Here is a 23,363-nt window from a genome sequence, read left to right on the forward strand (position 1 = left end):
ATTCAAGTGAGAAGGGATAGGCAGGATTTCTTTTCCTGAATGTCTCTCAAGCCTTCATTACATGTTTAAATAGGATGCTTTAGAACTATGACCTACACCCCAGTGTTTAGGTCCTGGGTTCCTTCCTACTCCTGTGTAAAAAAGGAAGTGGCCCCACTTTAAAGTCCTTTATCCCAGGTAGCTGTGAAGTTCTGCCATAGACCTATTGAATGAGACTGTCATGGGGTAAAGCCCAAAGAATAGTGTTTTTTAAAAGCATCACATGTGACCTATTGAAGATGAAGAACTATTGCTCTAAAGAATTGATACTCCCTGGTCTTTCAGTTACGTTTTCTTGAGGTCATTGAAAATACCCAGTAACCAGCATCCACCCACACCCGTGGTCACAAGGCTTTCCTTGCAGGCACACACTGTTTCTCCCTCTAGTTTTGACATTTGCCACTGGGTCTAGTCAAGGGCTTTTCTACCCGGGTAATTGTGTTCCTTTCTTTTTTAGGCCTCAGAACTTGCAACTTTAATTCAGACAAAGAGGGAACTTGGTTGTAGAGCTACTTATATCCAAACCATTGAAGAAGGAATTAATACACACACTCATGCAGCCAAAGACTTCTGGAAGCTTCTGGGTGGCCAAACCAGTTACCAGTGTAAGACTTCATTGTACTTCAGAGATTGACAAGACTTGAATCTCCTTTCTTCTCCCTTAGGTCATTCTTCTAAACTAGCTATTTTGCAATGTAAAATGTGATGCTCTCCTGTTATTCTTATCCCCAAGCTGCTGGAGACCCAAAAGAAGATGAACTCTATGAAGCAGCCATAATAGAAACTAACTGCATTTACCGTCTCATGGATGACAAACTTGTTCCTGATGACGACTACTGGGGGAAAATTCCAAAGTGCTCCCTTCTGCAACCCAAAGAGGTACAGTCCGTGGGCTCTGCCCTTCAGTGAGAAAGCACATTGAAAGCACTCAGCACAGGCTGCCCAATAAATTAGAGAGTAAGTGCCCAATAAAGGTTAGCCAGTGTCAGTACCCACTGTAGAACATTTACAGCTTTTTAAAGGATATTTGTGATTTCAAACCATTACTGGTATCTTAAATGCTAATATGGAATCCAGAATATAATTTAGAGGTGGCATGGATCATTGAAGGCTTTTATATCTTAGGCAAAATACAAATACTTCTTAGCCCCATCTTTTGCATTTTGCATAAACATTATAATAAAATATTTTTAAATCCTTAAATTTGAGGAACACTAGATGCATGTATATATAACTTATGGATTTCCCAATTAATGTGCTGTTTTTGTCCTGTCTCAGCAGTAAATATTTATTAATTACATACATTTCCAGTACCATTAAGCATGCTAAGTGTTGAGAAAGTGAAAGACACACAGGCCCTTAAGTTTAATTGGGCAGAAGAGTATTAGAAGGAATGTAATCTGGAGCAAGGTTGACTGTGTGACATGTATGGGCATTTACATGAGGGAAAAGTCACAGAAAAATAAATCTTCAGGAATAATTTTACATAGAAAGTGAAACTGAGCCTAGTTTAGAGTTAAGCAAAATTTGAATTGCTGGAAGTGAAGGGAGAAATCATTCTAAGAGAAAGAACAAAATGAACCATGAAAATAAGAAATAGCATTACATTCATGTATTCATTCAGCAAACACTTAGTAATCAACCCCTCCTGTGTGTATTGCTATGATCTGATCACTGCCCTTAAGGATCTTGGAATTGTGTACAGGAGAGAAGACACCATTGGACCACGAGTGCCTGGCATATATGAATTGGCCTCTGTGTATATATTAAGTGAATGAATGAGCACATGAGAGGGGGAGGAACAGGGGGAGAGGGAGGAAGTCGACAGGAAGATGTGCTTAAAGAATTCTTGTGAATCGCAAGTTGTAAGCAGGTTGAGAGTTCAGAGGAGGGAACATTATCTTGGCCACTTAGGACACTGGGAGGAGGAATCATGCCCGCAGGGCAGAGGCTGGCTTGGTGGGGCAGTGCCAGCTGAGATCTGGCCTTTTTGTGTCTGTGCTGGTCGCCCCATTAGGATTTCTGTCTTCCTCCGTTTGACTCACTGTCAACAGAGACCCTGTTGCACCTGATTCAACTGTTGCACGTTCTTGAAGTTAACAAATTCTTTTGTGCCATTTCTCCCAGGTACTGGTGTTTGATTTTGGTAGTGAAGTTTATGTATGGCATGGGAAAGAAGTCACGTTAGCACAACGAAAAATAGCATTTCAGCTGGCAAAGCACTTATGGAATGGAACCTTTGACTATGAGAACTGTGACATCAATCCCCTGGATCCTGGAGAATGCAATCCGCTTATCCCCAGGTACTCCTGCCGCCACCTGGGAACGGCTCCCTGAGCGAGCTGATTCCCTTTGATCCCTCTGTTCTCACCACAGTCCTCTACTCTCACTCTTTATAGGGTTCAGTTTTCATAAACGATTATATGCAGTGGACTGTGAATATTCACAAAAGGAACAGTTCTTTAACTTTTATATAACTATTGTGGAAATATGGATGTCGTAGTCTTCTGGAAGAGGTTTGTTATAGTTGATTTATTGAAGAGAGCAAGAAATGCTGCAAGATCCCCCCTGCGGCATTCCAGGTGCTGCTGTGGCAGATGAACAGCAATTGTTTAAACAAATTACAGGCGGATCTGAAAGGCTTCCCCAGGTCTGGAATTCAGCCATTGATGTGAAGGTGCAAAAGCAACATGCCTCCTTCTAATTTCATACCTTCCCAGAATCACCCTCGAATTCCAGGATTTATTTGGCAGAAGATGATGTTTATGTCTTTATACCTTTTGGGAAGGGAAGAGGGGGAGGAGATGGTGTTAAAATAATGATTGCAATTGTAATATTCCCTGCATGCACTAGATTCTTTAAAGTCATTTTTGCAATTCAATAGAATATGTGCAAAGTCGGAAATTATGATTTTGGAAGAATGAATTCCTACATGCAAAGGATTGTTGTTGTTTTTTCAACTATCAGACCAAAAAAAGAAAAAACTAGTGATTTTTAACTATGGGTGCCGTTATAATAGATTAGAAACCAGTGAACCACCAAACAGCATAGAATATTGGGCATCACCCAATACATTTTAATGTTTTCCATTGAATTGGTCTATGAATTTCAACTTTCCTGCCTAGTTTCCTGCTTTAAAATCCAATTACTGATTTTCTTATTAATTAATCATTATAGAAACCATTAAAAATTATGGCAGTGTGATAAGTTTTAAAGTCTTTTTTAAGCAAATGCACTAATGTTTAACCTCAGTATGGTAACAACCATTATTTTAAGGACTGGAACTACAGCTCAGAAGATTTTATTTGGTATAGCAAAGGAAAAAAGAACAAGCTAAAGCATAAAATCTATGTGATGGCCAACTGTATTTAATAGTGGCATAATCACAGATCTGAAAGTAGATGACTGAGCTCCTAACCCACTGGTTTTCAACATCTCTGAGACAGAATCACCTGAGGGGCCTTTAAAAAAAGGCATTTGCTCAGCCCAGCCCCAGAGATGTGTTTTCGATTCATGTGAGTTATAGCTTATGTGTCAATATGTCTTAAAAGCTCCCAGGGATTTTAAGATGCAGCCAGGATTACATACCCAGCCCTTCTTAGCAAATGAGGCTGAAACCACTGAGCCCAGTTCCAGCTGTAAGTCAGGGAAGGGGGTAGAGAAACCCCTGGCTCCTGGCCCAGGTTTGTCCACCTCACCCTGCAATCTGCCACATCGCTTGCTCACAACGCTTCAAAACATAAATGTCAGATTCTAAAGCAGAAACCAAGAGCCCTTTCAATCATCATCTTAGCAAGCCTGCAGAGTAGGACTGACATAAGAGACAGTCATTCAGATATTTTCTGATAAAGACCACAGCCTTTCAAGACCGCCATGCATTTTCCATAGGTGCTTATGTTTGATTCCTAAAGTCCCACAAGAGCATGAGGTAGAAGTGTCTGTGCTCTGTGATTTATCTGGCAGCTTTCTTTGAATCAGGCAGCCTTTTTGATGTGCCTCAGCTGTGACATCAGCAGCTGTGGTCTTGACCAAGCAGGAAGCGACTGAGGCAGTAGCACAGCAGGGCAGAAGCAGCAGGGCGGGTTGCTCTAAGGGATGGCTGCATCCCGGGCCAGATCCACAACCTAAGATGGATCTGGAGGGATGAGAGATCGTGCTTATTATTCCAGGGCTACGCCCTCCGCAGCATGTGTATCTTCTCAGCTCTACCTTTATCTAAAATACCTGTGTTCTTGGGGTCAGCATAAATTCTGAAATCCCAAGGCCACACAAGACCTCTGGGTGGAGCTGTGCCGTTTTCTTTCCTATCTCTCTGTGCTCTCCTTGCCTGCTGCCCTGGACAGTGGCCTAGAAATAAGTGCACAAAAAGGCACATCAAGATCTATGAAAGAGTGTTCATTTTAGTGACGGGAGAATCTCTGTACTCTGGAGAGCTTTGTTGTAACATGAAATAAAATAGTAGAGAATTGAGGAGGGAGCTACCTCTTCCCTACGTGTGTTAATTAATTGGAGGGGCAACTTGGTAAGCCTCTGCAGGTGACTGGGCGGCTAAAGTAGACAAGTAAAGTTTTCCCTCAGCTCCTGCCTTTGCCAAAATCCCCACCCAGCGTGCCACCCCAGGGTATCCCAAAGACAAGAATTTGCTAGAATGTGGCCCACACCTGTAGTCCCAGCACTTTGGGAGACTGAGAAGGAAGGATCACTTAAGGCCAGGAGTTCAAGACCAGCCTGGGCAACATAGCGAGACCCCTGTCTCATATTGAAAAAAATACAAAAGTTAGCTAGGCATGGTGGCACACACCTGCAGTTCCAGCTATTTGCAAAGCTGAGGCAGGAGGATCACTCCAGCCCAGGAGTTCGAGGCTGCAGGGAGCTACAGATTGTGCAACTGCACTTCAGCCTGGGCAACAGAGCAAGACCTTATCTCAAAAAAAGAAAAAAAAACTTGCTAGAATGTAAGAAAAGTCTAGTCCTGACGTAGTTCATGTCACATTCAGGCACATCAAAAACTCTATGGACACAAAGCTTTGCAAGACTTCAGACTAAAATAACAAAATGTCATTATTTGGTAAAATGCAGGAAAATAAACCATTTGTTTTATATGTACTTAAGTTCTTCAAGGTTTTTTCCAGTAGCCGCATGTGTTTCAGATTCCTTTGTTTAAGCTTGGCTTAATCTTGGTTCTTTTCTTGTCTGTTCTCCCAACCCCCCTCCCACCCTGCAGAAAAGGACAGGGACGGCCCGACTGGGCGATATTTGGGAGACTTACTGAACACAATGAGACAATTTTGTTCAAAGAGAAGTTTCTGGATTGGACGGAACTGAAGAGACCGAATGAGAAGAACCCCGGGGAACTTGCCCAGCACAAGGTATTCCGGCGACCGAGTCTCAAACTTTGGGGCTTGGTTTGGGTCCCAACAAAAGTGGCCTTGATGTAAAATGATCAAATCAGGATAGTTCGCATGGCCGTCACCTCAGATGTATCATTTCTTTGTGGTAAGAACATTCAAATCTTCTCTTCTAGCTATTTTGAAATCTGCAATACAGTATTGGAAAACAGTCACCCCACTGCGCAGGAGAAAACCAGAGCTCCTTCCTCCTCTCTGTTGTCATTTTGTACCCGTTGGCCAACATCTCCCTGTCCTCCCTGTCCCGTCTCCTTCCCACACCCCCTTCCCCATGAAACAGATGCATGTATCAACACATCAAATCATACCCATAATAATGTCAACTAAAATACTTTAATTAAAAAAAAAAACCGTGGACACACAGACACACACACACACACAGCCACACATACACCCTTAAAGCTAGGAAGCCTTCCCAGGATTCACTAGTAGAACAGCAGACAGACCTCCAATTCTAACTCTGGGAAGTGAAGAGTCTCAGGCGTCCATGTGCTGTTGTGGCGATGGGTGTTCAGACCTCCCAGAGTCTTTCTGGAAATGCAGCCTTTCCCTTGCTGCAGTTAAACATCCTGAGACAGAGTGTGGAAGCTGTATTTTTATGCTGTCCCATGAACAGCTGAAGCAGCATTGAGTGTGACAAGGAATAGCTGCGGAAACAGGCAACTGAACCGATGTCTTCATGTGCCCCTGTAGGAAGACCCCAGGGCTGATGTCAAGCCATACGATGTGACACGGATGGTGTCCATGCCCCAGACGACAGCAGGCACCATCCTGGATGGGGTGAACGTCGGCCGTGGCTATGGCCTGGTGGAAGGACATGACAGGAGGCAGTTTGAGATCACCAGCGTCTCTGTGGATGTCTGGCACATCCTAGAATTCGACTATAGCAGGCTCCCCAAACAGAGCATCGGGCAGTTCCACGAGGGGGATGCCTATGTGGTCAAGTGGAAGTTCATGGTGAGCACAGCAGGTTAGTGAGCACTTATGGTTTTTTCCAGCTGAAAGAGGCTGCCTGGCAGCCCTGCGCGAGCCAGCTTCTCCGATGAACCCTGTCGTGCTCTCTGCTGCGTGCGTGCAGTGGGGCACTGCTGTCATGCGCCTTTGAGAGCCGCCTAGTAAACCACAGAGATGAAAAGAAGTAAGGCCGAATTCCTAACAACCTAGCATTGCCGAGGCCACTGGTGTTCACCTGTAGAAATTGAACTTGCACGTCAAGGCATCTCAGCTCCCTCTCTCCCTCCCCTGCCCCTATCCCCAGAGCTTTTCTGGGAAAGAGATGATTGGCCTCTAAGTGATATTTCCCATGTGGCTGTGTGCTGCTTCAATTAAAGTCGTTAAGTACAGCATATCTTCATGATTTAAAGCTGGAACCAAATGGTGCTGTAACATTATAGTAAATACATGCACAGAAAATTTATTTGAAAAATGAAAGAGGCTGTTTCTCCCGAGACTGAGAGTATGGGTGGTGCTTTGTGGGTCTGGTTTAGTAAATGCAGACTCTAAACTCTCCTCGGTTCCTGATGGTGACAGACCCCATTGCAAAACACTCACCTAGACGCTTGGCGCTGGGGAAAGGGGGAGTCCGGTGAACTCTGGAGAAATCATCCCTTTCCTTGCCAAGGAGGAGCCTTTCCCACAGCACTCCTCACCCCTTCCCATTTAGGAGAATATGCAGGTCACAGGTCTGTGATTTCAACTCAGAAGAGAGTATTTTTGCCTCTTTACAGCCCCCTTGCTGTGCAGGTGCACCTGCCCCCGGGGCCACAGGAAGCACAGGCAGCTGTTTGCTGATCAGAAAACTGCAGGCTCAGAACCAGGATTTCTTTCCTGATTTATACAAGATGCATCTATTCATCAGCTGACAACATTTCCTGAGCACCTACTCTATGAAAGACACTTTGTAGGGACCAAGTAAATATTTCAGACCCTGTCTCCAAGACGCATGTGGTATCAATGACATAAAGCAGGTGCAGGAACAGCCAGCAGGTGGGCCTCGCTGAGTACACAGCCAATGGGGTTGTGTGCTGTGCAGAGCCAGGCTGTGGCCCAGAGGTCCCCTCGCCCCCTGGGGCACGATGCTGGGGGCTTTACCCTGCCTCTAGCTGAGTGCCTGCTGGGCTCCCTGAGACTTTTCTGTTGTGGTGCTAATTTTTCAGATAAGGAACAAGATAGTAACATCAAGGAAACTGCCTGAAGCCACACAGCTAGCAGGGAGTGGAGCTGGACACTCAAGTCCAGGCCTGCCTCTTTTCAAACCCAACTGTGCTATTAACCTGTTTTGCGGGCAGGGAGTCAGAGTGGGGCTCCAGCACAGGATGTGGAGAGCCGTGAGTTTGGCTACAAGGAGGGGCTGAAGATCCCAGTCACCAGACCGTGGAGCAGGTCAGGGTTGAACCAGCGGCAAGGCGACTTGAGGTTGAGCCGCTGAACACACCAAACTTCAGGGGCTTCTTAAACAGCAGGAAGGGGATCTTCCAGGGCCCAGGCAGCTCCAGCCTCTCCTTCCAGGGAGTCGTGGGGTGTCAGACAAGGACCCCCAATGGGAGGGACATTTCTTTCTCTCTTTTTGTTCTTTTTTTTTTTTTTTTGAGACAGGGTTTCACTCTGTCTTCCAAGCTGCAGTGCAATGGCAGAATCTCGGCTCACTGCAGCCTCGACCTCCCAGGCTCAAGCCATCCTCGTGCCTCAGCCTCCCAAGTAGCTGGGACTACAGGCATGTGCGACCATATCAAGCTAACTTTTTTTATTTTTTGTAGAGATGGGGTCTCACTGTGTTGCCCAGGCTGGTCTCAAACTCCTGGGCTCAAACCATCCTCCCACTTCAGCCTCCCAAAGGGAGCAGCATTTCTCATCTACTTAATTTCTTATGAGCAAGCAATTGGAACTGCTTCTTTCCTTTTTCATAAGGAGCTGTGTCCCTTGAGGGAAGGTCACAGGCACTGGGACCCTACAGCCTGGGATTCAGAATCTCAGGCCCTAACTTACCAGCTGTGTGGTCTGGGTAAAGTTACCCTGTCTGAGCCTTGGTTTTCTCACCTGGAAAATAGGGATTATAGTACTCAGCTCACAGGACTTTATAATCAGGTATATATGACGTTTAACAGGTGCCTGGCCTGTGTTCACATTGTAGGTGCAGGAAATACTCATCACTGACATTGTCGGCAGGAACAGCGTAATTACTGTTTTTAACTTGAAGATTAGATAACGTGGATCTCCCCAAAATAATAATAATAACAATTAATAACAAAGAGTCACTGTCGTGGATTTACGCTCTTGCTTTTGTGCAGAGGTGGCATGTACGGTGTTAATCTCTGATGTTGATTACCAAAGACAACAATAATAGGGAATTGAGTGTGTTTCGGGGCGGGTGGATCTCTTAACCTTTGGAGTAGTGGAACTGGGAACTTTAAAGAACAAACTAAAGGCACTTGTAGTGCCCGTTCCTAAAATGCAAAATGGGAAATCGTGTTTTATAAAACCAGATATAGTTTAATTTAGCCATTTTCTTACTTTAGCTGTTAGTTATGAGAAAAAAAAAAGTAATTGTGAGTGAATGAATGAGTAAAACTGTTAAAGTGAATTAATTAAAAATAAGGCAAAGAGTTCAGACTTTCATGGACTATTGACTTGGAGGCCCCTAAGAAATAAGATTTGACCCGGATGATTCCTTTCTGTATGTCTTCCCAGTAAACACAATGGCCATCTCACAGCCACCTCCAACATCTTTTTCAGCAGACTTACAACTTGGAAAAAGCCCAGCTTTAGAGAATTAAGTTAAAGCAGGGATCATTCAGATTCCAGACCATCCCTCCAGCAGGGGGGAGGCACAGCCCGATGGCGCTTGCAGTCACTCCGTAGCCAATGCGGAAGCTCTGGCCCCTTGGTGACACTAGTCCGACTCCTCTATCACTTGTGCGCACAAGGGCCACACCTGCAAACAGGACTGAGTCAGAGCTCAGGGTGCACTTCTGGGAGAGGGTCAGCAAAAAGCAGCAGCTGCACAGGTGGTACAGCCTCCGCTTGGCCGATGCTGGCCTGCCTGCTAGGGTCAATGTCCTGGCCCAGTGCCTGCAGGGTAGGGTTGCTCGCGCCCCAGCAGGGTCAGGGGACAGCTGCTCAAGGTGCCCAGGGATGCCGAGCCAGGCTCCTCCAGGGCCTGATAGATGTCTAGTTCCTATAAATAGGTGGCTCTGGTGCAAGAATACTTGACCATGAACAGTTTTTATATTTGTATTTTCTGTTATTCCTAAATAGAACTACTAGTACCAAACATTCTTGAAAGTGCCTTGGTGGCGTAACATGTCCACACTTTAAATTAGGTAACTAATCAAGGTTGTAAAGAGAATAGCTGGCTGGGCGTGGTGGCTCATGCCTGTAATCCCAGCACTTCGGGAGGCCGAGGCGGGCAAATCACGAGGTCAGGAGTTTGAGACTATCCTGGCCAACATGGTGAAACCCCCGTCTCTACTAAAAATACAAAAAGTTACCTGGTCATAGTGGCGGGCATCTATAATCCCAGCTACTCGGGAGGCTGAGGCAGGATAATCGCTTGAACCCGGGAGGCGGAGGTTGCAGTGAGCTGAGATCATGCCACTGCACTCCAGCCCGGGTGACAGGGTGAGACCCTGTCTCAAAAAAATAATAGCCCAGCAGTTCTTACCACTAAAAATTTAATCTTTACATTGCCAAAATTAAAAATGAATACACATATGAAAAATTAAGTTGCATATAGGATTAAATTTGGGTATGTGCAGGAAAACTGTAAGGAAAACTAGTGAAATGTTTGCTTCATAAAATATCTTTAAAGGAATAAAATTCTAGACTCACATTTGTAACCCCAGAGTTTTGGGAAGCTGAGGTGGGAAAATCACTTAAGGCCACGTGTTTAAGACTAACCTGGGCAACATAGTGAGAGACCCTGTTTATACAGAAAAATAAAAAATGAGCCCAGCATGGTGGCATGCACCTGTAATCCCAGCACTTTGGGAGGCTGAGGCAGGAGGATAACTGGAGCCCAGGAATTCAGGGGTGCAGTGAGCTATGGTCATACCACTGCACTCCAACCTGGGCAACAGAGCAAGACCCTGTCTCTAAAATAAAAGTAAGTTAAAAAAGAGATACGATTCTATTTTGGGTATATACACTGAAGTCTGTTTGCAATGTTCGGATGTAATGTTGGTTATTTAAGCATGAATATGTATTTACACAATGTATTTGAGTGCTAACAGATTTCAAGATCTTTATAAACTGTTATGATCTATTTGAAACATATCTTTCCTCAGTAATCTATTTAGTGCAACAAATGTTCACTATTTGAAGAATAGGATTGCTATTCAAGGGCAAAGTTTTGTTGCTAAGTTAGCAGAAATTTCAATTAAGTGGCTTCCAAATTAATTGTGGGATTTATAATCTAGGCATTGATGGTTCCTATTTTATTTTGCCCTCTCAAAAACACCCAAACTTAACCAGTTCAGATCCACAGTGGATGGTACAAAAGACTGTGCTTAGTCAAAATACTTTAAGAAATTATTAGAATCATTTATGAAACCTATGTTACAGATACTTTACCAAACAAAGGGCTAAAAATCAAATAAATATGACCCCCTACCTTTTAAGAACTTAAATGAGTTTTATTCTTCCCTTCAAACCTCAATACGGTTGCAATGTTGGAGATGGGATTGGAGCTGGGAAAAATCGCAGTGATATAAAACAGAGACTCCAGTTATTCTCGTTCCTTTCAAACCTATGTGGGTGTTCCCACCAACTGCTGCATTCTCCTGTGTTGACCCTCACTCCCTGGGACACCCAGGCCTTTGGGTCAAGAGCTTGGTCTACTGGCCTCACTCAGCTTAGAAGCTTCTGCTTCCAGATTAGCGTCATTCAGGTCTGCACTCCCCACCTCCTCAGAAAGCGCTTCCCTCAGCTGGTGTCCCATGAGCCCTGACCCTGCCTGGCGTCACCTTCTTGTCTCTTGTCCTCATAGCACTTATCACTATCCGAAATTGTCTTGCTCGTCTCTTTGTTTATTAGAACAAAAGCTCCAAGCATCAAGTTCATCATTGTCTTGTTCATCATTGTAGCCCAGAATCCTGAAGTCCCCGCTCAGTGAATATTTGTTGAATGCATGAATGAATGAAGGGAATCTAGAGTGAGACATATTCTTACACATAGAGATTTGGATGTCTGTAGTAACATCTAAAATGCCCATTTGGCCTATAATTCCAGCACTTTTGGAGGCTGAGGTGGGAGGATCACTTGAGGCCAGGAGTTAGAGACCAGCCTAGGTAACATAGTGAGACCTATCTCTACAAAATTTTAAAAATAAAAATTAGCCAGGCATGGTGACGCATGCCTGTAGTCCCAGCTATTTGGGAGGCTGAGGCGGGAGGATCATTTGAGCCCAGGAGGCTGAGGCTGCAGTGAGCCATGATTGCGCCATTGCACTCCAGCCTGGGTGACAGAGGGAGACCCTGTAACCTCCCTGTGACTGCTCTCCACACCAAGCATTCTCATCTGCCTCCTGTGCTGCTCATGTTTACCGAGTGCCTGTGGGGTGCCAGCCATGGGGACCATCAGCACTTAATCCCGGCAGCAGCCCTGGTGACAGACATGAAATCCAGATTAGTTTATGCTCAAATGATATGTCAGCAACCTATCTCCTCATTCCTGACAGAACTTGAAAACTTCAAAGCTGTATTTTTTACTAGAATAGTTTTAACAGTCTGCATTTTTTCCTTTGTGCTTAAAGCTGGCCCTGCTATTGTTTTTAACATCTTTTCTCTACCAGCTAATCTTTTGCCAAAGAGTGGTGTAATATGGAAAACGTGTTTGTGTCTGTGTGAGCCCTTAGTCCTGCTCTGGCGGTCACCAAATACTTTATTTATTTATTTATTTATTTATTTATTTATTTGTAAGAGAGTCTCACTCTGCCACCCAGGCTGGAGTGCAGTTACACAATCATGGCTAACTGTGGTCTCAAACTCCTGGGCTCAAGTGATCCTCCTGCCTCAGTCTCCCAAGTAGCTGGGACTACAGGTGTGCAACACCACGCCTTTAAATTATTTTAGAGGTGGGGTCTTGCTATGTTGCCCAGGCTGGTCTTGAAATCCTGACCTCAAGCAGTCCTCCCAGAGTGTTGGGATTACAGGCATGAGCCACTCACCTGGCCTCACCAAATATTTTGAAGAAATTACTCTGTTGCACACTTGGAGTGATCTGCCACCCCCTCCAGATGACAGATCTTTTTCTCAGGGCACCAAAAAGGCCCCTCAGATCCCTTTTCTCCCTGTTGGAAGCTCTGGGTCAGGAGCTGGAAGGAAGGTGGTTTTTCTCTTCTCCTGGGCGTGACCAACCTTCCCTCCAGGTGCCAGTGGTTTCTCCCCAGCCCTAGGCCCGAGGCTCTTTGCTACTGGTGCTTGCAGGCCCCCGGGAAGTGAACCAGACATTTGCTTCTCCTCAGGTGTCTCAGCTGCTGACCTGTCCCTCTGCTATTCTGTGTTTGCAGTGGGAAGTCGCCAGAAGGGAGAGCACTCGGTGAGGGCGGCCGGCAAAGAGAAGTGCGTCTACTTCTTCTGGCAAGGCCGGCACTCCACCGTGAGTGAGAAGGGCACGTCGGCATTGATGACAGTGGAGCTGGATGAGGAAAGGGGGGCCCAGGTGAGTCCTGTGGAGCTCTGCACCCCAGGGACTGAGAGGAGCGTCCTCTCCTGGGAGCCGATGGCACTTGGCCTGGTCCCTCCCAACATGATTCTGATAATGGAAGACCACGTCACCCAAAGCACTTCAGTCCTGGTCTGGCTTCTGCAGATTTCAGGCTGTGCCTCCCATTTCTTTCCTCTTCCCACTTTTTGTAAGATGATGCTAGAGAAAATGTTGTATCTGCAAATAGGAAATCCACATGACAAGTGCAGATGGCCAATGGGTGGCTTTGAAAGGTTTGTTAGGTTTCCAACTAACCAATCAAGGCACTGTAGGTAAAACAAAGAGATGCCATCATCCACTTCTCACAATGGGAGTGATTTTTTAAAGGATGGGTCCAGGGCCAGCTGGCAAGCCCTCAGTAGGATGAGGATGCTGTGTTTTGGGTGAGAAGTGTAACTTGAACAGCCATCCTGAAATTTTGTCACGAGAACCTTAAAACTTTGATCAGTTGTTCCATGTATACGAATCTACCTGAAAGATATACCAGGTGAATGTAAGGATTGGGAACACCCATCACCTGTATTCATGGCAGCCTGAGTGGTTTTCTGGAACAGGTCAGATTGGGTCACTCCCTTGCTGTCTGCCACACACACTGCAGTCCAAGCAGCTTCCCAGGGCCCCAGCACCTTCTTGGTGGGCCCTGGACACCTCTCCAAGCTCCTCCTGCTCCTCCCCTCCACCCAGGCCACTCCAGCCTCTCCCTGTTCCACGACCACCTCCTTCCACTCACCTCCTGCCCCGTGCCCCATTCCACTGTCTGGAAACTTCCCGTGCCTACTCCATACTGCCTCTACGTCCGTACCCCTGTGTACTGCCTCTTATGAGGCAGGTTTCTGTTCAGATGTCACCCGCACCCCCACCCCACCCCTATTCTATCCTAGCCTTCTCATTCTCTCATCATTCTCAGTCCCTGCACTTTATCCCTTTATTTTCACAGCACTTCCCACCACCTAAAGCTACATGATCCCCCAGGAGCGTGACAGAGACCCTGCGACCCTGGCCTTACAACCCCAGGGCCTGCATCGTACCTAGGAGGGACTGCTGCCCAGATCCGAGGCCACCTAAAGCTACTGGCCTCACAACCCCATGGCCTTATAACCCCAGGGCCTGCATCATGCTTGGCAGGGACTGCTGCCCAGATGAGGCTTGCAAACCTTTCTCTTTAACATTCAGATGATCTCTGCCTGAGTCTCCTCTGCTCTGTAGAGTACCAGCAATTAAGAGTTAACTTGCTGAGTAGCAGCAATTAAGAGTTAACTCTGGGATTCTTTGAAAACAGGACAATGCCATGTGCAAATCTCTTTATTCTCCTGGATGAATGATTAACGATAGCAGAAGGGAAGACAGCAGAAACATTCTTGCCAGAAACAGATCCACATTCACCCAGCCTCCCACAGTCCCAAGAACCAATCACATTTCCTAAAAAATATTTTCTACCATGGACTATATTTTAGAAATGGTATTGGCAAGAGTTGCCTTTTAATTTATTCCTAATAGTCATTTCAACTACCCCTTTATTTTTTTGTAAAGGCCATGAATGAACATGCTTTTATCATGCCTTCAAAATCATCCTCAGAGTTTTGAGTCTTAATCTCTCTCATTTGAGCATTTTACCTGTTACCAATCCAGTGGATGGAAAATCATTTTATTTTTATTTGTATCATTTTTTTGAGACAGGGTCTCACTCTGTCACCCAGGCTGGAGTGCAGTGGCACCATCACCACTCACTGCAGCCTTGACCTCCCAGGCTCAGTCAGTCCTCCTTCCTCAGCCTCCTGGGTAGCTGGGACTTCAGGCATGCACCACTACAGGCATGAGCCACGGTCCAGCTCTGGAAAATCATTTTAGATATGAAATACTGCCACAAAATGGCAATTGGTTATGCAAAATGGGCACTGAGATTGATAACTCACAGTGAGAAATCCTTTCTCTCAGTGCTCCGTGACTACGAGCTCCAGGAAACATTTCCTCTGTAAGGAAAGGTGTCCTAGAGGGAGGTGACTCAACCCTCACATTATTCGTGGTGCAGATAACACCTGAAGGAAGAGCCTTCTCTAACAGAGGCTGAGTGGACTGCTGGGATGGCCGCAAACCATATATTTTCCCTAGAATTATTACCAAGTCAGTGATGAGTCATTCTCATTGCTGAGAGCTATCTTGTTAAGAGTGTGTTTATGTCAGTCTTGTGACATCAATAACCACAGAATACCATTAAAATATCAGGAGTTATGTTTTAAAAGAATATTCCTTGACAGAACAACATTAAGTAAAGAAAATGAGGCTGTACATCAATATAAAGCACGGCTCCTATTTTGTTTAGGAAAAGAAGACCCTCCCTGAGTAACACCCTGAGAGGAGGCTGCACACGGCAGCGTTCACAGAGCTTCTCTTTAGGTGGTTAGCAATGGCTAATAGTGTTAGCAATGGCTTTTGTTTGTACGTCTTGATATTTTTCAGATTTTCCGGGAGAGGCATGTATTGTTTTTAGGACTTTGAAAACCCCACGCCCCTTACCTATTTACCTCTGTTTAAATTGGAAGGTCCAGGTCCTCCAGGGAAAGGAGCCCCCCTGTTTCCTGCAGTGTTTCCAGGGGGGGATGGTGGTGCACTCCGGGAGGCGGGAAGAGGAAGAAGAAAATGTGCAAAGTAAGTCACTTTTACTGCTGGAATTCGACTTTGCCTTTCCCTCTCTTGGAAAGAATTTTTATAAGCTCGGGGCTGAAAGTGAGTCTGTCTTCATCTAACTGTGGCTCTACCTCTGAAAGCCTCCTGATGTTTGCCTGATAACTCAGCTCTGTGGGTGCTCGTGACCAGCCTCTCCCTGGAGAATTTACTCGGGATTCACCTTTGCACGCAGGAGGCTGGAAGGTGGTCTCCCCTCCTCTGTCTGCTCTTTTTAGGAGGAAAGAAAAATCAGTGGCTCTTCTATTATAAATTATGAAATTTTTTGTTGACCAGCACCCCAGCCCACCAAAAAAAATCTTAGCTCTAAGAGCCTTTTAAAATATGCCTGTTATAGAACTTATTGTATAAATTTTGGGAGAATGGTTTTTCTGCATTGTGGACTTCAGATCACCTGCTTCTAACTACATAAGAACCAACTTTTTAGGCTGGCAGGAAGGCCTGATGCCTCAGTGCTCGGCAGGGCTCCCTGCGCAGTGCCTCAGCCCCTCCAGTCCCCTAAGTCCCTGGCCCTGGATGGAGGTGGCTGCCGTGGATGGCACAGCGGACAGTAGGAAGGGCCGCGTTTGCTGCCACTCGCTCACGTCCTAACTCCTCCGCGCCGCCGGTGCCCCCTGCAGGTGAGTGGCGGCTGTACTGCGTGCGCGGAGAGGTGCCCGTGGAAGGGAATTTGCTGGAAGTGGCCTGTCACTGTAGCAGCCTGAGGTCCAGGACTTCCATGGTGGTGCTCAACGTCAACAAGGCCCTCATCTACCTGTGGCACGGATGCAAAGCCCAGGCCCACACGAAGGAGGTCGGAAGGACCGCCGCGAACAAGATCAAGGAACAGTGAGTGTTGTGTCTGCGACAAGTGCCCCACACACGGGGCTTCCCAGAGGGACGGGGCAGGCTCAGGGGTACCAAGACTCCCAGCAGATCCCAGGGTGCTGAAAGTGACTGCAGCAAGGGATGGCTGGGAACGTGGTGAGGGGCCTCTGACGTTCCGAGCAGAGAGGACACACATCTCAGTCCAGACCTCCGACTTGGGGGCCTCTCTCACAGTCTGAGGATTTATCTGGCTGGGTGAGAGGCTGGTGAGGAGCCAGGGAGTGACTCTTGCAAGCACTCTGGGTTCTTTCTTCATAGTTGCCGTTCAGCTTTTGGATGAGAAGCCTGGAGGCCTTTGATATTTAAAGGGAACACTTTCAAATACCTGTTAGGGATTTGGAGTTTTCATTTGTCAGAACAGCGGAGTGTTAAAAAGCTAAAGAAGACTGTGGGAAACCGCCATCTGTGTCAGATGATAAGATGTCCCCCATTCTGGAGAGCAGCCCCCGATGGGGAGGGATCGGACTCTCTGGGCACTTGCCGGGTACGGCACTTCCGGGTTGGGTTTTCTTCCCCTCCCAGGCAGGCACCTGCTGTTGGCCACTTGCAAAGGCTCAGCACACTGTGAGATAGCACTGAGTGGGGACCTTGCGGAAGAGGGGAACTGGAAGGGCCGTGAAGGCCACAGCCCAGGGAGGACGCTGTGGTGGCCGGCCCCCCGCTGGGGTGGTCTGCCGCTGTGGCTCTGCACTTCCTAGCAGCCCAGGCAAAATAAGCGTTGCAAGCTGCCAGAGAAGCCCAGTGTCGCCCAGGCATTTAGGAGGCAACTGAGACCTGTGAGGACCTCAGTGAGGAAAAGTGAAGAGCTTCCTAGGGGCACATATCCCCAGAGTTTGATTTGGTGAACCCCATTCTCTGGGTTCTGGAACAGGGCAGTGGCCAGGGCCCCTGTGTCCGCTCTGAAAACACACTACCCAGAGAGGACAGAGAGGAGAACGGGGCAGGTGACCTCTCCACAGGGAGGCAGATGTGAAACAAGATGTTTCATCTCAAAACACCACCTGTGGGCTAGGGCACAGGGAGGGGTGAGAAATCACATCCCCTGAGGTGGCCCACGGCATTTGAGGCCCATCAGAGGGTTTACTTGGACCACTGAGAAAAAGAAAAACAATGAAGAGCTCATTCACATATTCACTCAACAAACATTGATTGAGTACCTGATTGGCGCCAAGCAATCTGGACTTACAGGACTTATCCTATAAATCTCGGAAAAATGGTTTTTCTGCATTATGAACTTTGGGCAACCTGCTTCTAACTCCAAAGGACTGGAGTTAGGAACTGGGGACTTGGTGGTGAATAAGCCCAAGTCTCTGTCCTCATGAAGTTCATGTTCTAGCAGGAGAGAAAGACAAGAAATAGTCAATATGTATTGTTCTATATAAAAATGTCTGTAATTTTCATGACACATTAGATGTGATTAAACATCCCTCCCTAGGGGCAAGTCAACTTCCCCTCCTCCACCACACACACTTATAAACTGCAGAGCATTTTTCCATTCATGAGTAAGAATTGCTTTTCCTTAGAAAGTAGAAGAGACGGTGAACTGATCTCCAGATTTAGTTTTGAATAATTTATATCTGCACCCCATATATATATATGTACCTACTATTAGTATATACCCACAAATTTTAAATTTAAAAAAGCAGACAATAACAAGTATTGGCAAGGATGTGAAAATTGGAACTCTTACACATTACTTGGAAAACAGTCTAGCAATTTCTCAAAAGATTTAACAATACAGTTACCATATGACTAGCAACTCTACTCCTAGATATCTACCCAAGAGAAATGAAAACACTTGTACATGAAGGTTCATAGCCATGTTAGTCATAGTGGCCAAAAGATGGAAATAACCCAAATCTCTACCAACACATTAATGGATAAAAAAAATGTGGCATAGCCATACAGTGGAATATTATTCTGTCATAAAAAAGAACTCAGTACTGATACATGCTACAACATGGATGAACCTTAAAAACATTACACTAAGTTAAAAAACTCAGTCACAAAGGAACGTATATTATATAATTCCATCTGTATGAAATGTCCAAAACAGGCAAGTCCATAAATACAGAAGTAGATTAGTGGGTTCTGAGGACTAAGGATGGGGGAAATGCAGAGTGACTGCTAACGAATACAGGGCTTCTTTTTCCGGGAGATGAAAATGTTCTGAAATTAGTGATGACAGTTGCACAACTCTGTGAATATACTAAAATCTGTACACATAAAAAGAGTGAATTTTATGACATGTGAATGATATCTCAATAAAGCTATTATAAAGCTGTTAGCATAATAATAATAATTTTGGGTCACCAGCACTCTCCAGACTTATAAAGAACTCTTGGAGTTTCTCCCTTGCAGATGCCCCCTGGAAGCAGGACTGCATAGTAGCAGCAAAGTCACAATTCACGAGTGTGATGAAGGCTCTGAGCCACTCGGATTCTGGGACGCCTTGGGAAGGAGAGACAGGAAAGCCTACGATTGCATGCTTCAAGGTAATGCGGCATCCACAGCCTGCGATCTGGTTTTTTTGTTTGTTTTTGGAGTCTTGCTCTGTTATCCAGGCTGGAGTATAGTGGTGCGATCACAGCTTACTGCAGCTTCAACCTCCTGGGCTCAAGTGATCAGCCTGCCTCAGTCTCCCAAAGTGCTGGGATTGCAGGCTTGAGCCACTGTGCCCCATTCGTGTTTTATCTTAATTCTTCAGTCTGTCTTAAATCTAGTGTGATGAGTATTATGTCCAGCTGATTGAACAGTTTTTTTCTCCCCAGGAGTGAGTTTAACTTGGACACCAAGACTTCAAATTCTCACTGGCAAATCAGCTCCCAAGGCTTCCCAGGGACCAAGCCACCTTCCAGGGTTTTAGGGACTCAGGGCACCATTTTATTTCTTTCCTCATAGGTGCCACCTGAGAAATAGCAGTCCTCTGGGTGTTGGAGTGGGATCTGGGGAAGGAAGCCAGCCTCCTATCCCCTTTCCAGAGCCCTTCAGTCATTAACCTATTTGAAAATACAAAGGCCGTGTCTGTATAGAATAGGCACTCCCGTTCACCAGAGTGAGGTTAGGTGTGTACATGTGTACTTTCCCAGCTGTTCTCAAAATACAGATGAACATTAGAAGGAAAGAGAACTTTTGTTAAGCAGTTCCAATAAGCCAGACACCAGCCAGCACCTTACATATAGTAACTCCGTTAGTACAACCCAATACTCTGCCATTTTTACAGATGAGGCAACTGAGGCATACAGAAGTTAATCAACTTGCCCAAGGCTGGGCAGCAATGGAGTATCCTCATAACTGCTCCATAATACTCTGCCCCTCAATGTTTATAAACTTTTATATAGCTTTTTAAACATAATGCATAGAAAACGTTTGAAATTATGGAGAAGTTAAAAAAAGAAATGAAGTCACTTATAACCACATTTCTCAGAAGTAACAGAATTCACATTCTCTATGCTATGTATAATATCTATTTGAAAAAATAATATGTGGATCTACTGTTTTGTAACCTGCTTTTTTCCTTTATTATGAATAATTTCCCAAGTTATTAAAATCTAGATTTCTAATGGCTGTGAGATATTCTGTTATTCTGTGAATATATGCCACTCTCTACCTGACAGTCTCTGACAGCTGGAGAGTTGAGTTGTTTCTTGTTTCTGATTTTTCTCCCTTATATAATAATGCAGTTTGAATACTTTTTAAAATAATCCTATACATTCATTCCTAATTTAGAGGAATTCCTAGATGTGGAACCGCCGTGCTTGTTATAAAAGTCTGATAGCATGTATCAGCTCAGGCCAAGTTTCATTCTCACTTGCAATACACAAAAGCGTTCATTTCTCAGCATATACACATACATATATCTGTGTATATATATGCATATATATCTCTATATATTTTTTAGCCATTTTAATTTCTACCTTGGTGAGTGTTCTATTTGTGTCTTTTGCACATTTGATTGAGGTATTTATTTTTTCCTTATGTATGTCCCTTCATGTATTAAGGATATTAACTAGTTGCTGTATTACAAATATTTCCCATTTGTTACTTGGTTTTTCTTTTCTTTTTAATTTTGCATTGTTGTTTTTCATTTTATATAATTAATGCATTATTTTCCCTTTTGATTGGTTCTTTTACTATTGCAATTGAAAAGGCCTTCTCCACCTTGAAGCTCAGATAAATCCTACCTATGTTTCCACAGTGCTTTGATTTATTTCATATTTTAAATTCATTCTTCATCTGGAATTTACTTTGATGCACATGATATCTTCAGCTTTGTTCTCTTTTCTTTCAAAGATCCTGGAAGTTTTAACTTCGCACCCCGCCTGTTCATCCTCAGCAGCTCCTCTGGGGATTTCGCAGCCACGGAGTTCGTGTACCCTGCCCGAGCCCCCTCTGTGGTCAGTTCCATGCCTTTCCTGCAGGAAGATTTGTACAGCGCGCCCCAGCCAGGTAAGGCCTGCAGGGGGCAGCTATGCTGAGCAGTAGAAGGCACATCTTCCAGAAAGCCTTTTGATTTTACGTTTTTATTTATTAAGCAGCTTCTGTTTGCCAAGTACACTCCCAGAACACCCAGAACATGTGCTTACACTCATTTCATCCTCACCCCTACACCAAAAGGAAGGAGCGTGAAATCAGCCACACTTTATAGCATAAGGAACGAGACTCAGTCACTTAACCCACCCAAAGACGTCAGCTAAGAACAGGTTGAGCACCACAGTGGCAGGCCTGGCGTCTCCGCTCTTCTCCCAGCCTTCCTTTCAGTCTTGTTGCTGCATGGTCACTGGTCGACTGCCATTGCTTCAGCCATCATGTTTGCATTCAAGATAGAAAGAGAAAGAAGAGGGGAGGAAAAAAGGCCACTTAGTAGCCACATCCATCTCTTTAATCAGATAAAGCACATGTTTTCCCAGAAGCCCCCAGCAGACTTCTGCTTACATCCCATTGGCCAGAGCCTGTCACATGGCCAGCCCCAGCTGCAAGGGAGACTGGGGAAGCAAATGGCAGAAGAGAAGGATGTTGGGGTATTGGCTAAGTTAGCCAGGGAACAGGGTCTGCCATACCAAGGCTCCAGAGCAGAGCCAAGACTCCAGCCCAGGTCTTCTGATCCCAAGGTGAAGGCTCTGTGCCCTCATTCTGGTTGGGAAAGTCACAAGAGACTGGGCTTGACAACCCCTCCCGCCCACCCTCCAATGAAGTCAAGGTCAGCTGCCTCTCGGTTTGTGTTTGTTGCTTCTCACATTACAAGAGCCTGGAGCTGCAGCCAGGGACGTCACCTTGCACTGGGAGCCCAGGGCAGCACTGAAAGTTTGACCAGTGCACATGTCATGCTTGGAAAACCTTAGCCACCAGAAAGAGAGGCTGTGCCCACACCCTTCATCCTGGGACTCAGGGCAGGTTATCAACCTCCACTGGGCTTTTAAAGTGTGGTTTTCACAGAATCCTGAAACACATGCCAGGAAAGGACACACAGTGAGCCGAATAGCAAGAGTGAGAGGCGTTTTGCCACCTGGAGTAAGAGTCAGGCTGACAATTTGAGGAGGAGAAAAAGTTAGGAGGAAAAGGCAATAGAACAGTTTTGATTTTTATTTCATTTTATTTTATTTTTTAGAGACAAGGTCTCATTCTGTCATCCAGGCTGGAGTGCAGTGGTGCAATCATGGCTTACTGCAGCCTCGAACTCCTGGGCTCAAGCGATCCTCCCTCCTTAGCTTCCTGAGTAGCTGAGACTGCATGCATGCACCACCACGCCTGGCTAATTTTTTTTTTCTGTTTGTAGAGATAGGGTCTCATCATGTTGCCCAGGCTGGTCTTCAACCTCCGGGCTCAAGCAATCCTTCCTCCTCAGCCTCCCAAAGCACTGGAATTATAGGCATGAGCCTCCACTCCCTGTGGCAGTTTTGCTTTTTAAGGCCCATTTCTCTGTAAGAGAGCCATGAGGTCACCTCACTGCTAAGCAGTCGTGCGCAGGGCAGGAACGCCACTGACCTGTCTGCAGTGAGATGTGCGCTCCAGTGTTGATTGTGCTCTTTGGAGATATGTGGTGCTAACAGTCCCTTGAGTGGCACATGCATTATCCCTTCCACTCTTAGCACAGCCCTGCCAGTATCCAGAAGGGCCAGGGGGTTGAGCTGGGGCAAAGGGAGGAGGACCTGGAGGAAGAGGAATGAAAGAGGCTAACTCCTTGATGCCACCTCTCTGCCTACAGGCTTCTCCCAGTTGAACTATCAAAGGGCTGGGGTGTCCTAGGTTTCTCTGTTTGCCCCTTTGCCCCTGGTTTGATGGCCAAGGGGGTTTCCCCCTGTGACACAGCAGCGGGGAGGAACAACATCCACTAGGTTTGGGGAGGAGTGAGCTAGAAGTGTCTGTGAAGGAGCTCCTGATGGTCTGGCTCTGTCCCTGCCCTCACAGCACTTTTCCTTGTTGACAATCACCACGAGGTGTACCTCTGGCAAGGCTGGTGGCCCATTGAGAACAAGATCACTGGTTCTGCCCGCATCCGCTGGGCCTCCGACCGGAAGAGTGCGATGGAGACTGTGCTCCAGTACTGCAAAGGTGAGGCTCCCTCTCACGCGCCTGCAGCACGGAACAGATGGGGAAGCCCCTCAGGCACGCCCAGCCAGGAGACCCCCTTCTCTTTCTGTGCATGTCAGCCAGCATCCACAAAGC

General features: G+C 45.9%; 1 protein-coding gene across 1 annotated transcript in view; it reads left to right on the forward strand.

Annotated features, from left to right (window-relative positions):
- Positions 1-23,363, forward strand: part of SVIL (supervillin) — a 276,068-nt gene that overhangs the window by 246,688 nt on the left and 6,017 nt on the right. Inside the window, exons 27-37 of the mRNA XM_030797621.1 lie at positions 497-644; positions 773-918; positions 2,167-2,342; positions 5,264-5,408; positions 6,141-6,417; positions 12,952-13,103; positions 15,689-15,794; positions 16,451-16,658; positions 19,059-19,192; positions 20,991-21,146; positions 23,106-23,249. Coding sequence (XP_030653481.1) covers positions 497-644; positions 773-918; positions 2,167-2,342; positions 5,264-5,408; positions 6,141-6,417; positions 12,952-13,103; positions 15,689-15,794; positions 16,451-16,658; positions 19,059-19,192; positions 20,991-21,146; positions 23,106-23,249 — 1,792 coding nt within the window. The remainder of the gene's footprint in view (positions 1-496; positions 645-772; positions 919-2,166; positions 2,343-5,263; positions 5,409-6,140; positions 6,418-12,951; positions 13,104-15,688; positions 15,795-16,450; positions 16,659-19,058; positions 19,193-20,990; positions 21,147-23,105; positions 23,250-23,363) is intronic.

This window comes from Nomascus leucogenys, chromosome 18, assembly GCF_006542625.1.
Source record: "Nomascus leucogenys isolate Asia chromosome 18, Asia_NLE_v1, whole genome shotgun sequence".
Classification (NCBI taxonomy): Eukaryota; Metazoa; Chordata; class Mammalia; order Primates; family Hylobatidae; genus Nomascus; species Nomascus leucogenys.